General features: G+C 37.3%; 2 protein-coding genes across 3 annotated transcripts; both read right to left on the bottom strand.

The window, feature by feature from the left end:
- Positions 1-1265: 1265 nt before the first annotated feature.
- On the bottom strand, positions 1266-3173 carry usp39 (ubiquitin specific peptidase 39). Its single transcript, XM_055176488.2, has one exon. The coding sequence runs from the start codon at positions 3009-3011 to the stop codon at positions 1530-1532; it is 1482 nt and encodes a 493-aa protein (XP_055032463.1). The 5' UTR covers positions 3012-3173; the 3' UTR covers positions 1266-1529.
- Positions 3174-4952: 1779 nt separating this feature from the next.
- ndc80 (NDC80 kinetochore complex component) lies at positions 4953-13993 on the bottom strand. 2 transcript variants are annotated; one of them, XM_073866671.1, is made up of 17 exons: positions 13832-13993; positions 13068-13156; positions 12866-12946; positions 12602-12728; positions 11033-11208; positions 10415-10514; positions 10235-10324; positions 10046-10139; positions 9686-9786; positions 7911-8055; positions 7603-7808; positions 6272-6418; positions 6100-6192; positions 5819-5916; positions 5604-5729; positions 5426-5528; positions 4953-5254 (listed from the first exon to the last, which is right to left on the bottom strand). In XM_073866671.1, exons 2-17 carry the CDS (start codon positions 13148-13150, stop codon positions 5129-5131), a joined length of 1896 nt encoding a protein of 631 aa, XP_073722772.1. In that variant the 5' UTR covers positions 13151-13156; positions 13832-13993; the 3' UTR covers positions 4953-5128. The 2 variants fall into 2 exon arrangements, with proteins under 2 accessions (XP_073722772.1, XP_073722771.1); XM_073866670.1 differs by having other exon boundaries at positions 13068-13174.
- Between the last annotated feature and the right edge of the window lie 246 nt (positions 13994-14239).

The following is a 14239-nucleotide window of genomic DNA, read 5'->3' on the forward strand; positions in this document are numbered from 1 at the left end:
TTGGGAGAGAAATTCTGTTTTTAAATTAATGACCAAGATACAAGTGCTTGTTTGTGAAAGGCTGACAGTTTTGCTGGTGTCTAAGTTATAATTGCATAAAGAAAATTAAGTCTGCCAACTTTTAAAAATACATCATGAGGAATAAAGTTCCAAATAAAAGTTTTTTTATGCTTAATCCAATTTGTTTGTAAAATGCAGAAAGTTATGGCCACCATTTTTATAACTATTCCATTAAAAATGTAAAGAGTCTGATCTATAATTTTACTAGTTCGGTTATTATGATATAGTGACAATGCAGCATACGGTAATCTGGCAATGTCTTATTTTGGGCTAAAAATGCCAACTGGACAACAGCACAGAATGACAACGAAAGAGAAGTCTAAGTGGTTTAAAAGAACAGAATTTTCGGCAATCCACTGCGAGTGTGACCGTACAAATCTTGCCTTTCATAGTTTTGTGCTAACTTTAAGGGCTGGTTTCCCAGACAGGGTTTATCCTAGTCCCAGACTAAAATGCATGCCCCAAAAACACCTTGAATACTCAAAAAAAAAAAAGAGGATGCTAAATAGCACTAAATCATAGGGGAACCGTTTTTAGTGCTATATAGCCTGAAGAACCATCCGGTGGTGATAAAGCACCACTTTAGTACCAGATATGGTTCTATATAGCACAGTATGGTTCCCAGATTACGAGCCAGTGAACCACTTTTAGTGCTATTTAGCACCGTTTGTTTTTAGAGTATACTGACATATCTTAACATATATGAGTGCCATTGTTTTGTCTCAATATGCACACCAGTAATGTTTTTGTAATGTATGTTTGTAATAACTACTTGAATGTCCTAATATATCTAAGGTCTAGTCCTGGATTAATCTAAACGCTGTCTGGGAAACTGCCCCACAGTGTAATAGTAAACCTAATTCCTTTTATTCCCTAGCCATAGAAACCATATTTTTCTTAAATATATACATGCATGTGTGTGTATTTATCTACACAAAGTTATACATAGTTCACACACACACACACACGTAAACAAAAACTTTTATTCTGCTATACATTAATCACGATTAATCGTTATGCATCCCAAATTAATATATAAGACAATAAAAAACAGTTTACCAGTTAGTTTTTATTATGTTCAGACACTTTATTTATGTCACATGTAGTTTCAACTATATTGCATAAACATCCAGTAAATCTGGTCAACAAGCTTATAAAAATCCCTTTTATACCTCTATGGGAAACCAAATGATCAAAACATTGAATTGAGTCTTGGGAAGTTTAATAAAAAACTACAAACAGACAATCTTCAAAGAGGAACAGTCAATTTGAAATCAAAGGTGCTGTTTGGTTTGCATTACAGATATCTCGGCACTAAAACACATGAAATAGATTATGTAGTAGAACAAAGCCATTTCTGTAACTAACTTTAACTCAATCTCTACATTTTTAAGCAAATTTGGATTTTGGTGAAAAGCATTCAAAGGACTGAGCAGGAACAGGTCGTACACGAAATGCTGCAACTCCTCCTATGCCCCTGTATGGCTTCCTTCATCTATATCTTGTCTTTTCCAAATCTGTATGTATGCTTCTGAGAGCGTAATCATCTGTGGCAAGATATCGGTCACCTGCAAGTCCTGAAGTTCATACCACTTCCCTGTTCCATGATGCAAAACGTGAATTCGATATGAGCCCTCGGTTGGTTTTCCATCATGAACTACGTTGGCCACCAGGTCATAGGTTGTGATCTTCTCAGTAGCCTGGGCCTCTTCCGTCAGATACTCACGCAAATCAACATTGGTGATTGGAAAGTTGACAATGGTGGGGTTCTTTTCAACAAAGAAGTTGTTCTTCGTGAACCTTTTGATACAGAAGATAAGGTACGGGGGAAGCTTGGTCAACTGAAATTTTTTCAGAAAGTTCTCTTTGTAGGTCTTGTACTCTTTCTCGGTGTTTCCGTTGAACTTGGCTAGGATGGTGAAGAGAGGAACTTGAGGAATGATGAGCTGTTCTTTCTCATCTTTGTAGAGGGGTGCGGTGGGCAGGTCCAAGGTCAGGTACAAGAAAGTGGACTCGGACATCACCTCCTGAAAGTCCTCTTTTAAGAGAAGAGCTTCTTTCTCTTCTGGTGGCAGATCTGGATGGGGAAGTTTCTTTGAGAAGATTCGCATGGACCCCTGAAACGCCTGTGTGATGATGGTTGATTTTTTCTTCGTCCCACCGAGGGCACCGTGCAATGCATTCAGGAACCAGGAGAGAAAGTCCACTGCATCCCCTTGCTTGGTGATCTGAAAGTTTTTTTTACTGCATAACACCACAGCCTGCAACATTTCATGCGGAGACACGTGAGCTTTGAAGTTACGCGGGTTCCAAAGCTTGCGCATTAGCTCCCCAAAGCGTTGAACCAACAGGAACATGATGTCACCGGGTGGCCGCCGAATTTTACGATAGTTCTCCTCTTCAAGGAAATAGTTCCGTAGTGGGGGCACATTTGACAGCGCTTGCAGAACACTATTGGCATAGTCGTTGGCTTTGATATTATTGAGACCCACAATTCCAGGCAAATACGTTGTGCCATCGTAGGCTCTGTACAGCTTCCCTTGGTTATCCAAGCCAGAGATGTGCTGTTTGGTGAATGTGGGTTTCAGCACATATGTTATGTCCTCTAAAGAGGAGTCGATGATCTCGTAATTATCTGGCAGACAGTAAAACTTGAGCGTGTGGAGATTCAGGAAAACATGGTGCGTGAACTGAACGCTGTGAATGTACGCGTGAGACTTCTGTCCGCGTCCTTGGAAATATTTTCCACAGATTAGACACGCGTAGACATTAATGTGTGAGAGTGAGATTGAACAAAGCTTCTCAAAGTCGAAATCCAAAACACTTCTGTTGATTGTGTCCAGATATGGACAATGGCGGCTTCTCCTATCTTCAACTCGTCTAACTTTCACCTGCACCTCGTCCTGTTCGTCTTCGTCGATATTCTTCTCTCGTTTCATGCCTGCTATCATTGTATCGGTTTGATGTTTAATTGATTGCAAGAATAATTGTACTACAGTTTTAGGCGGTTAGCAAACAAACGTGGAAAACCCAGGAAACAGGATGTTCCTCTGTGTCCGTCGCGTCTGCTCTTCCGCCGAAAACAATGTGCGCGGAATTACAGTTCCGACCGTCAGTACGCAGAGTTGCCAGGTTATCACACTGCTAGAAATGAAAGATAAAAAATAAAACAAAAACTTCTAATATTTCCTGATAAAAAGCTTAATTGTTTCATTATTGATCTTTAGCCTGTCTCAGCCTCTTTAGCTCAAACAGAAATAAATATGCTATTTTTCTCCTCTAATTAATAACAAAACATACAGTTTGGGAAATTCCACATACCATAACCAAGGATTTGTTTAGACAAATTTGTATTTTTTATATTCGACTTTCAATATTGTTAAAAATGTATCTTTTTAATATTCTACTTTCAATATTGTTAAAAAATGTTTATAAGAGGACAAGTTAAAAGTCTAGATTCTTCCACATTTTGTAGAATGACAGTGTCCATAAAATATTCAGACTTTGCAGTAAGTTAAGTTGACCTAAGAAGATAAGTAAAAAAAACATAAACTTAAATTAATTTGTGCTTAAAACAAGCAACAAAAAAAATCTGCCAATGCACTGCCAAAAATGATTTTCAAGAAAATGCCCTGCAAAAAATGATTTTCAAGAAAAAATGTCTTAGTATTTTTGTCTTGTTTTCAGTAAAAATAGCAAAAAAATCTTGATTAAGTTGACCTAAGAATATAAGTAAAAAAAAAAAAAATTTAAGTTAATTTGTATTTTAAGTTGTATTAGTATTTTTGTCTTGTTTTCAGTAAAGATATAAAAAAATTCTTAAATTAAGTTGACCTAAGATAAGTTAAAAACCATAAAATTTAAGTTAATTTGTGCTTAAAACAAGCAAAAAAATTATAATAATCTGCCAATGCACTGCAAAAAATAATTTTCAAGAAAAAAATTCTTAGTATTTTTGTCTTGTTTTCAGTAAAAATAGCAAAAAAATCTTGAACATTTTTCTTAAACACTTAATTCAAGAATAATTCAATTTTGCTTACCCCATTGTCAGATTTTTTTGCTTGTTTTATGCACAAAATCACTTAAATTTGATATTTTTGGTCTAAAAACTAGATTTATTTTCTTTGGTCGTTTTGCTTATCAAGAAAAAGCATCTTAATTTAAGAATTTTTAGATATTTTTACTGAAAACAAGACAAAAATACTAAGACATTTTTTTTTTTGAAAAGAATTTTTTGCAGTGTAGGTTAAGATTTTTTTGTAACTTGTTTCTTACACTTAATTCAATCATTTATTTTGTCTAAAAATTAGCATTTTAATCACATCTAAAAATGTATCTTGATTTAAGATTTTTTTTAGATATTTGTAATAAAAACGAGACAAAAATACTAAGAAAGTACACTGCAAAAAATGATTTTCAAGAAAACATTTACTTAGTATTTTTGTCTCGTTTGTAAAAATATCTAAAAATTCTTAAATTAAGATGCTTTTTCTTGATAAGCAAAATGACCAAAGAAAATAAGTCTAGTTTTTAGACCAAAAATATTAAATGTAAGTTATTTTGTGCATAAAACGAGCAAAAGAATCTGCCAACGGGGTAAGCAAATTTTTCTTGAATTTAGTGTTAAAGAAACATTTTCAAGATTTTTTGCTTACCCCATTGGCAGATTTTTTTTAATTACACTTAAATTTGATATTTTTGGTCTAAAAACTAAACTTATTTTCTTGGGTCGTTTTGTTCATCAAGAAAAAGCATCTTAATTTAAGAACTTTTTGATACCTTTACTGAAAACAAGACAAAAATTCCAAGAAAATGCCTCTTGAAAACCATTTTTCCAGTGCAAGTCATTTTTTGCCGTGTATGTATGCATTTTAGACAAACCTTAGCATAACTACAATTTCCAAAAGCATTTATTTTTTATTAGTAAACAAACATGTAAATACAGGATAAATACAAAGAAAGGTCCTTTCTCTACAGAAAAATCTTTTCATTACTCAGTCACAACAGACGTTGACAACATTAGTTGAAAGGTCATACAGTTGAATTATTTACAAAACATGTATCAGACTTAAAGGGCATTGTCTTTCTTCATGAAGTTTTCCACTAGACACGTCAGCTTTTCCAGGTCATCCTCATCCGCACGCATCACATCCTTCAACTTATCAAACTTTTTCGACTGTTCGTTGCACTGCTTCTACAAGACAAAGAAATAACAGCTTACATGTATGAACACAAAAACTATTGCTTTAAAAGCATTCAAATAAACATTAGGACAGCATTTCAAATACACAAACTACAGAAGAAAAGATGCGTATTCCTTAGCAAAAACAGTGACTGGTAAATAGTAAGTAAAATCATCTCATACTTCAACTGCACACAGGTAGTTTACTGCAGATGAGAAGATGTCAGTCAGATTTTTGGAGACCATGCGGTTCTCCTCGTTTGTCTCCTGCACGACGAGGTGATACCTGATGGAGAGTTCAAATATGCATTGAGATACATGTAATGAAAAAATACAGGGGGATAAAGGGAGAGATACGTACTTTTGCTGGGCAGCTTTAAGTTGCTCCTCAGCTTCCTCACATCCCTGCATTACTTTCTTCTCCAAGCGCTTCTTATGAGTTTCAGCAGAGTCCAACTCAGCTTTCCACTTCTCTTCCTCCTGGGCCATTTCCTACACACACCAAAACTTGTCCTTTTAATAATGTACTCTAACTCTAAAGTCCAATTCAATCAAAATCCAATTCAATGCTGCTGAATTTCCTGCATGTCATGTTCCAGCTGTTGGTCGACTTTGCAGATCTGTTCCTTGAGCTGTTTGAGGTCATTCTCCTTATCGAAGATGTTAGACTTCACCTGTTCAATGTGGAATAAAAATAAAAAAATCTCAGTTTAAGCTTTGTCTTTACATTTAGCATGAAGGTGCACTCTGAAGGCTGCTAAATGTGAACAAACAACATCAATGTACAAAAGAACGCTCTCATTTTCTAGAAGGTTTAATTTGTGTCTGGGATATAATCCTGATGGATCCTAACATACCTGTTCAATGGCCTCTTCCAAACTCAGCAACTTCACATTAGTGAGTCTGCTGTACTCCTCCTCCATGTCAACCAACATGTTCTTCAGAGGATTCTACAGGCGAGATGCGTAAATCAATAAATAAAAAAGCCCAAATCAAAGTCTGACTTCTGAATGATTGCAGTGACTGTACCTGTATCTGTGTTTTGTACTGTGTGATGGTGGTGGCACTATAATCTGCTTTGATCTCAAAGTCATGACCGCAGGCGTTCTCCGCTGACTGAGGGATGAGCTTCAGCTTACGACCCAGTTTATTATATTCAGTGACCTTCAGCTCTGCCTGAAAAACAATGTCAAACATCCGAAAATGTTGCACTGGCCTTCACGCCAACCTAACCTAGCTAGTTGTTTAAATCTGTTGCATATTGACTTTTTTGCCCAAATGTGACCCATATCTGATTTTCTATATATTTTTTTCAAATCAGACCAAGCGTTTAACTGTTAACCGAAGGTAAGATTTTTATGACCGATTAACATTATCAGTTAAAATAAAAAAATATTTGTTAATACATGGTGCGTGTCGTCATGAGCCGACAGACATTTTGCCACTTTTTCTATCTTTAATTTGTGAATGTCCTGTAAATGACACAAATTATTGCTGCCCTGACGGTCTGATAAAGTAATCATTTGTATGAGAAATCATTTGTTTGCGTGTTTGGAAGCTGCGCGCGTGTCCGTGCAAGATGACGCGGTCCGTCTCGCGCACATCCGGACAGACGTTCGCTGATGGCCTCTGACCCTGTCCACAAACATCTCTCTTTTTGCACAAACGGAGAAAGACGATGCAAAAGCAAAACTTTCTGAAAAGCGTCCTGCTTTAGAAATGACCACTGTGGTAGATGAAACAGAGACAATCTGCCCTTTTTGGATATTAATCCTCTGGACTGATCGCGTGCTTTTTAATAAGGTAATGTTGCGTGAATATCTGATAATGTATGAATCCTGGTTCTGTTGTTGATCTGTCGCTGCTGTTTGCACGTTCAAATTAAATCTTTTGTTTTTACTAGTTCACAGACAATCGTCAACTGTATTTTTACTCAATGACAATTTCATATTAAAATCTTATAAGTTAACGGTTAATGTTCGGTTTAGAAGCTACGGTTGTCGGTCGGGAAAATTAACTGATATGAGCATCCCTAGACCAAGGCCACTTTCATATGTGGTCCTAAATCGTATACATATCTGATGTATTGCAATGCGACTTCAGTCTGAAGAGCGGCATTTACTACACAGAACCGTAGTTCACTGACAATCTAGGCAATTTCGCATTAATTATCGAGGACGTATCGCCTGCGATAATAATGCGATATGGCCCAGCTTGTCAGTGAACTACAGCTCTGTGTAGTAAATGCCGCTCCATCTGAAAGCAGCTGATGGCGATGTATTTCTAATCAAGGAAACAGCTTTATTGATGAAACACGCATGATAATCCCTCAATATATATCGCCCAGCCTTAGTGCACACCTTTTCTTTGGTTTTGGATAAGTTGACCTCTTCGTTCCACACCAGCTGCTCCACCCCCTCTAGACTCAGGTTTAGGCTCTGAACCGTCTGCTGCAGTTCATTCCTCTCTCGATTAATACGCTCGATATCAGCAGGAGTAAACTTCTGATTCTCCAGGACGTGCTGCAGTCTCGTCCTATCCTGCTTCAGACCCTCCAGTTGAATTTCTTCGCAGAGAACAGAGACATTTCATATTTTAACTTTTGGTGAGTTGCACGCGTGGCTTTAGTTCAGCTCATTGTATTGTACAAAAAAGTGGAAACTCTCACCGGCAGCCTCAAGCTCCTCAGACAGTCCTGCAAATTTATTCTCCAGTCCGGCTTTGTGAGCCTCCAGATTAGAGCGATAATTCTGCAGCTTCTGCAGATCGGCCTGTACTCGAAGCTTCTCTGTCCTCTTCCCTATCAGACGATCCTGTCAACACATGTCAAGAAAGTTAATGTTAGTATAGTTATGAAAAAGCACTGACCGTTATGTCAACAAAATGAAAGTTTTTTTTTTGTTATAAGTAAGATTAAAAAACAAGTTTTATTCCTCCACAAGTGCAAGGTTTGGTATCTTGCTGCTGTCAGCGACTGCTGACATAAGCTTAGCCTAGGGTTTTGTAAATATAGCTTTTCTTGTAATGATCCAAATACAATCCTAAAGACGGCACCTTTTCAATTTTGTAGGTTTGTGGTGCACTTAACTCTTTTCCCGCCAATATTTTTTTTTTAAGTTGCCACCTAGTGCATAATAGTGAAAATATGGCTTGCCGTAAAACTCGTCTTTGACAGCGAAGCGTTTTCTCTTAATTGACGAGATAACTTGTCAATGGTGGGGAAAGAGTTAATGATGCTACAATTTCTCTATTCTTTGCACACTGCTGTCATTACTGCTTCTTTTAAAGGGACACTTCACCCATTTGCATTAAGCTTTGTATAGTTAGAACCCCAGTCATGTTTTTGAACGGTCGTGCATCATTTCCTCGGTTGCCGCTGAGACAGGACAAATACAGATTTCAGTGTTGCACTTCCTTCTTTCAATTATGTAAAAATCATCATTTTGCATCATTGAAAGCAGGAAGTCCAATAACATTTGTTGAGGGGGTGAGACTACAAACACTCCTTTTCTCGGTCAAATAGGCACCAAATTCTAAATGTATTGGCTCTTTTCCATTGCATAGTACTCCACGGTTTAGTTTAGTTTGGGTCGGGTCAGCTCACCTCACTTTGGCGTGGTTAGCTTTTCCATTGAGTTTAGTATCACTTCGCAGTGGGAGGGATTATAGGCGTGTCGTTATATTTGCGCTGCCTGCTGTGACATCATACAAGTGAGAGGAGAGCGTCGTTGTATATTCCCATACATTCATTTCTCAGTCCGCCACAAAATTAAAATTGGCCACCAAAAATAGATGTTTGCACATCGCGTTTATAACTACCTCTGTATCACATTACAGTTTCTGTTCAAACACCCGAGGCGTCAGCCGACGGCACTCCGCTGAGCCTCACTGAAGTTGCATTTAAGCATATATGTGGACGTGCTCGTCGCGAATGTTCCGCCACAAACTGCAAGTCTGGAAAAAACTGTTATGGTGTCCCTGATTCTCAACATGTGGATGTTTTTCATCGCTAAAAGGGAGTTTGGAAACTTATAGCAGATGACAACATGTTTGCTTGAGACAGCGCAAGCTAGCACTAAAGGTAAAGCTAACGATGACGCTGTTAGTGACGTTTCTTTCAGACCAATCAGTGATCTACTGTGTTTGCGCGTCACGTTTGGTATCAGCTCGGGTCGCTTGGAACCCCAACCGAGGTGGTACAAAAAAAAAGTATTGGGTACCACGTACTGCACCTAATGGAAAAGCTCCCAAAAGTAAGCTGACCCGACCCAAACTAAACCAAACCGTGGGGTACTATGCAATGGAAAAGCGCCATATGTTACATTTCGATATATTTCATATCTGATTTCATCCAGAAACATTTTTAGTTATGCTGGTTAAAAGTCGCCTAATAGCAATTACTATGCAAGTGTTTAAATGTAATGCAAACACATCAACACTTACAGTTTGGCTTTCTCTCTCAAGTCTCTCCAAATGCTCCATCAGCATCGCATGTTTCTCCTGCTGAGCGTGTAGCAGCGCCTCATCCACATTATACAGCTTCTCTGAGAATCACACAGACACATCCAAAGATGAACAAGCCACAAGGCTTACCTATCCTCAGGTAACAATGTTTCTTTGTACTTGTGAATAATTTTGAAAGTCATTTGACCGAAATTATGACTGAAATCATGAACACCACACAGAAGTTACTTACACATCGAACTGACCAAAGTTTGTCTTTTTTAAAGACTTAACCACGAACTTTCAGTCCAAAGCAAATGCTCAAACTACACGCTTAGTCATCACAATGCTTCGACTTACTCAGTTTATTAAGATAGTCTCTATCCTCATCGTCAAAAGTATTAGCTCCCTCCATGAACTTCTTGTAGGTGTCCGAACAGTAGTCTGAAAAGAGCTACAAAAGTAACACACAAGTCACATAACATTCTGCAAAAATTTGATGTCAAGAGATGAGACCAATAAACAAATATGTTTCATCTGCCTCATTACCCTGTTGTACTCGGCCCCTTCCTCTAGATCACAGAGCTCATCTGAGAAATCAGAAAACAGCAGGTCCTGCTCTCTCGAACTGTTAAACAGCTGCAATGACAAAACAATGATACACACCCAGATTAATACATTATTGATTCAATAATAAATCATAATATTAATGGTTTGGAGAAGGTTTACCTTGATCGTTTCAATGTGCCAAATAAGAACACCGAGAGCCTGAGGCCACGTGTGAGGAGCACCAATGGAGTACATGGAGCTTTTCGACAGTGCAAAGGGGTATCTGAAACAAAACCACAACAAGATCTCTGTAATTAGGATTTTGGCCGATACCGATAACTCTTTATATTTGGGGGCCGATAACATATATATATATAGGCCGATAAATATTCATATTATTTTCACAATGAACAACTCCCAGACCGCAGACATCTTGTCTTTGGCTAGACTAGCATACTCTTCTTAAGCCCGCAACACGTGTCATCTTCGTGGTATGTCACAGAAAGCACCAATCAAAACTCCACATGGTCAGCAATGAGCAAGTGAAGTAGTTCAACAAACCAAAATAATCCATCATTATCGGCTTTCATTTATCGGCCTAATTTTGCTATCAGACCCATAACCGATAATATTAAAAAATAAGCAGTTATCGGCCAATAACGATATGTCGGCCGATATATCGTGCATCCCTAATTAGGACAAACACATTTCGCACATTATCCGACTCTATTTAAGCTTATAAGAGGCGGGTGAGACTAAAGAAATTTGCATTCTTAACTTTGTACTATTGCATGCATTTATCCCAAATCTTTGAGGATTCTCGGGATCTCCTCCTCAACTTTAGCAGTGGGCATCTGAATTAAGGGGTCCAGAAAAGAGCAGATGAACTCGAAAATCTTTAAAAACTCTTTTGTGGATGGTGATTGGAGAGTCTTCACTGTGATGCTGCCTGGGAATCCCCGCTCAACCAGAAACTAGATATTGGGAAAAAAATGAATTAGGTCACCAGCAAACCTCTCTGACTTTGCAAAGGCTGGCAATCACAATGTTAAAGTCACAATGAAATTGAAATGAAAAACTATATATATATATATATATATATATATATATATTAATATTGTAGTATTATTAACAAATGATTTATCTGTGAGCTTCATTATTTTTTTAAAAATTTGTGTGTGCTCATAATCTTTAATCAAAAATGCAAATCTCCTTCCCTCCTCAAAACGATCTCTCTTCACTTCCGGTCAAAAGTATGGCAGGTGGGCGGGGTCCGGGAGAAGATCGCAGCGATTAGCAATTAGCAATGCGAAGATCACAGATCTCGATGGACAAATTCAAATCCAGCCCTGCCTTATTTCATCTCAAAAGCCGTTTCATTCGGATATACGTCACCACGGGGGAAATAAGGCAATCGCTACTTCTGTTTCATGGTGACTTTAACATTCCCTTATATTTATTTTTTCATTAGTGATAGATATATTGCAGAGAATGATATATGGATACTATTAAATTTGTTTGTAATGAAAAGACACTCTGTGTCACTCATTGTAAAGCCAAAATCTGACAGACAGTAAAACGAACAATCATTATTTACTTTTTAAAATAATGTGATGTCTTGTTATGCAAATATATTTTAAGTACTTTAAAAAGGGTATATTTATAAATGTTATGCATAACAAATGTTTGTGTAGTTTCAAAAATGTTTGATTTGTCTTTTGTTTACTGTAATTACATCAGCCATTCAGCTTTCGTAATAGGTATCGGCCATAAAAATAAACTGTATCGATCAACCACACATTTTCATGAAGGAAAATTTATGAGTAACCTGAACCTTTGTAGTAATATAACATTACCACCATAATAGCTAAAAATAACTTTTTATTTTACATACAGCAAACATCTCCTCACTATCTGCTTGCTGCCTGTCTGCTGATCAAACTATAAAAAAACACGATCTCTGTAGACAGCCTAGCCAATAAGCAACAAGAAAGATTTTCAGCGTGATTGGGGTGTTATGTCTTTAAGTGACGGTGCAAAAAAAAATCACTTCCTTAAAAAGTATTTTCGCCGGGGGCTTGCGCGCCCCCCCTGGTGTCGCTTCGAGCCCCCCCTATTTGAGAAGCACTGGTCTAATTCATCATTCATGCACTAAGAGGACAAGTGCACAAAGTTGATTTAGCGGATTCTGCCAATAAATCGATGTTTTCTGAATGGCACAAGGCCAGGATTAAGCAAATTTGAAGCAAAGGTATATAATGAAAAGAATATGTTTCGATTGCATTCGATCTCATTTTTGACAGAGGTGGCATTTAGCATCATTTGCATCTGAGCTCTTCATATAGACATGAACAAAACCATACATACTTCACACAGCTGCTTAATACACTGCTGGACGAACGTTTTGTCATGTAAAGGTCTGGGGTCTTTCATCTTCTCTGGGCCACCATATGCCCCATACATGCTGGTCCTCCGACCACCAGCCCCAGTGCCTCTGTGGAAAGAGAAGTGGATACATCAGCAATTAAACGCGGTTTAAAAGATATCATCAGAGTTTAAATGTTATGATGATGAGTTACAAAACCATCAAACACAAAAGAACTTGATATAACCTTTCAATTCCACACTCACTTTCCAAAAAAGCTTGTTCGTCTCTCAGACGTGGTCGACTGAGGTTTAGGTATGTTCAGCTTGCCAAACACATTTTCCTTACTGTAATGAAGGAAAAGGTAAGATGTTAAACACGACCTGCTGCATGTAGGGTTAGGGCCTATAAAACACTGTACTGGAGATTGATTTGTGAGTAGATTTTCTAGGAAAAAAGTTGTTGTACTTTTGAGGTGTGGCATTGACCAGACTCATTCTGCCGTCTTGCACACGCATGGGCATCTCTGAATGTCTGGGTTTCCGGCTCATCTTTACCTTTAAAACACAAACAGCCTTCACAGACAGACAAGAAATCACATGAAAGACTATTAGGTTATCAGTCATTCATTTAACACATGAATGTGTGGACTAAATTTATGTTTAAAATGTTATAAGAATCATACTCTTATTTAATATTTTTCTATTTTTTTAATGAGAAAAAACACAACTAGTGTCCAGAATTCATAAGAAGTGTTTAAATAAATTTTAAAAATCCCACAATGCACTTCATGAACACTTTACAATGATAAAGATGTGATCTAATAAAAATGGGTAATACCTTGTACAAGTTAAACATGATTTAATGACTTAAATTTATTCTACAATGTACACTTTTATAACAAGTAGGTGTGTCCAGAACGGTGTAATAATACATATTGGTACTACTGGTAACAAAATATGAATGTAAAAACAAGTCAACATATTGTTTTAATACACTGCCGGCAAAACTATGTTATACCTGTAGCATATATGCTATTATTTACACCACGTTAAATTGTGATTTTCCCTTCACGTTAAATACAACGCTGAGCTAAAAGTAACGTTATAACCTAAAAAACAACGACAACAAGATGCGGAAAACCCTTAAGTTATATTTAAAGCGTCATTTCGTTCGTGTATAATACATGAACTAAGTAAAAAAATAAATTGATTAACGAAATGAAGATTTACCTCAGATATGAAACTTTTACGATCCCCTCGGTTTGCATGAACTATACTATATCTACAAATGTATGTAATACCACATATATCAGGTACATTTGTGTCACTTCACTATAGTATTTTAACTCTCCTGTTGTTCGTCAATGCTTCGGTTGGATTTCAAAAATTTCCGCCAACACCATTTAACGGCTCACTCTGGTGACGTCACCGCCACAGCGCACCACACTGCCACCTGCAGGTAGGGCGGAGGACTGCGCCATTTTCTCTCGCTACTTTGATTAAGCATTTAATCTCGGACTGTACTTGATCGACCAAGAGTGATGTGACATATTTTAGTCTTCAGTGCCGGACAGAGTTTATCTTAGACCCAGACTGAAAAGCAGGTTTGTTTCTAAAACTACTTACATATCCTAAAAT

The sequence above is a fragment of the Misgurnus anguillicaudatus genome, chromosome 4 (assembly GCF_027580225.2).
Source record: "Misgurnus anguillicaudatus chromosome 4, ASM2758022v2, whole genome shotgun sequence".
NCBI lineage: Eukaryota > Metazoa > Chordata > Actinopteri > Cypriniformes > Cobitidae > Misgurnus > Misgurnus anguillicaudatus.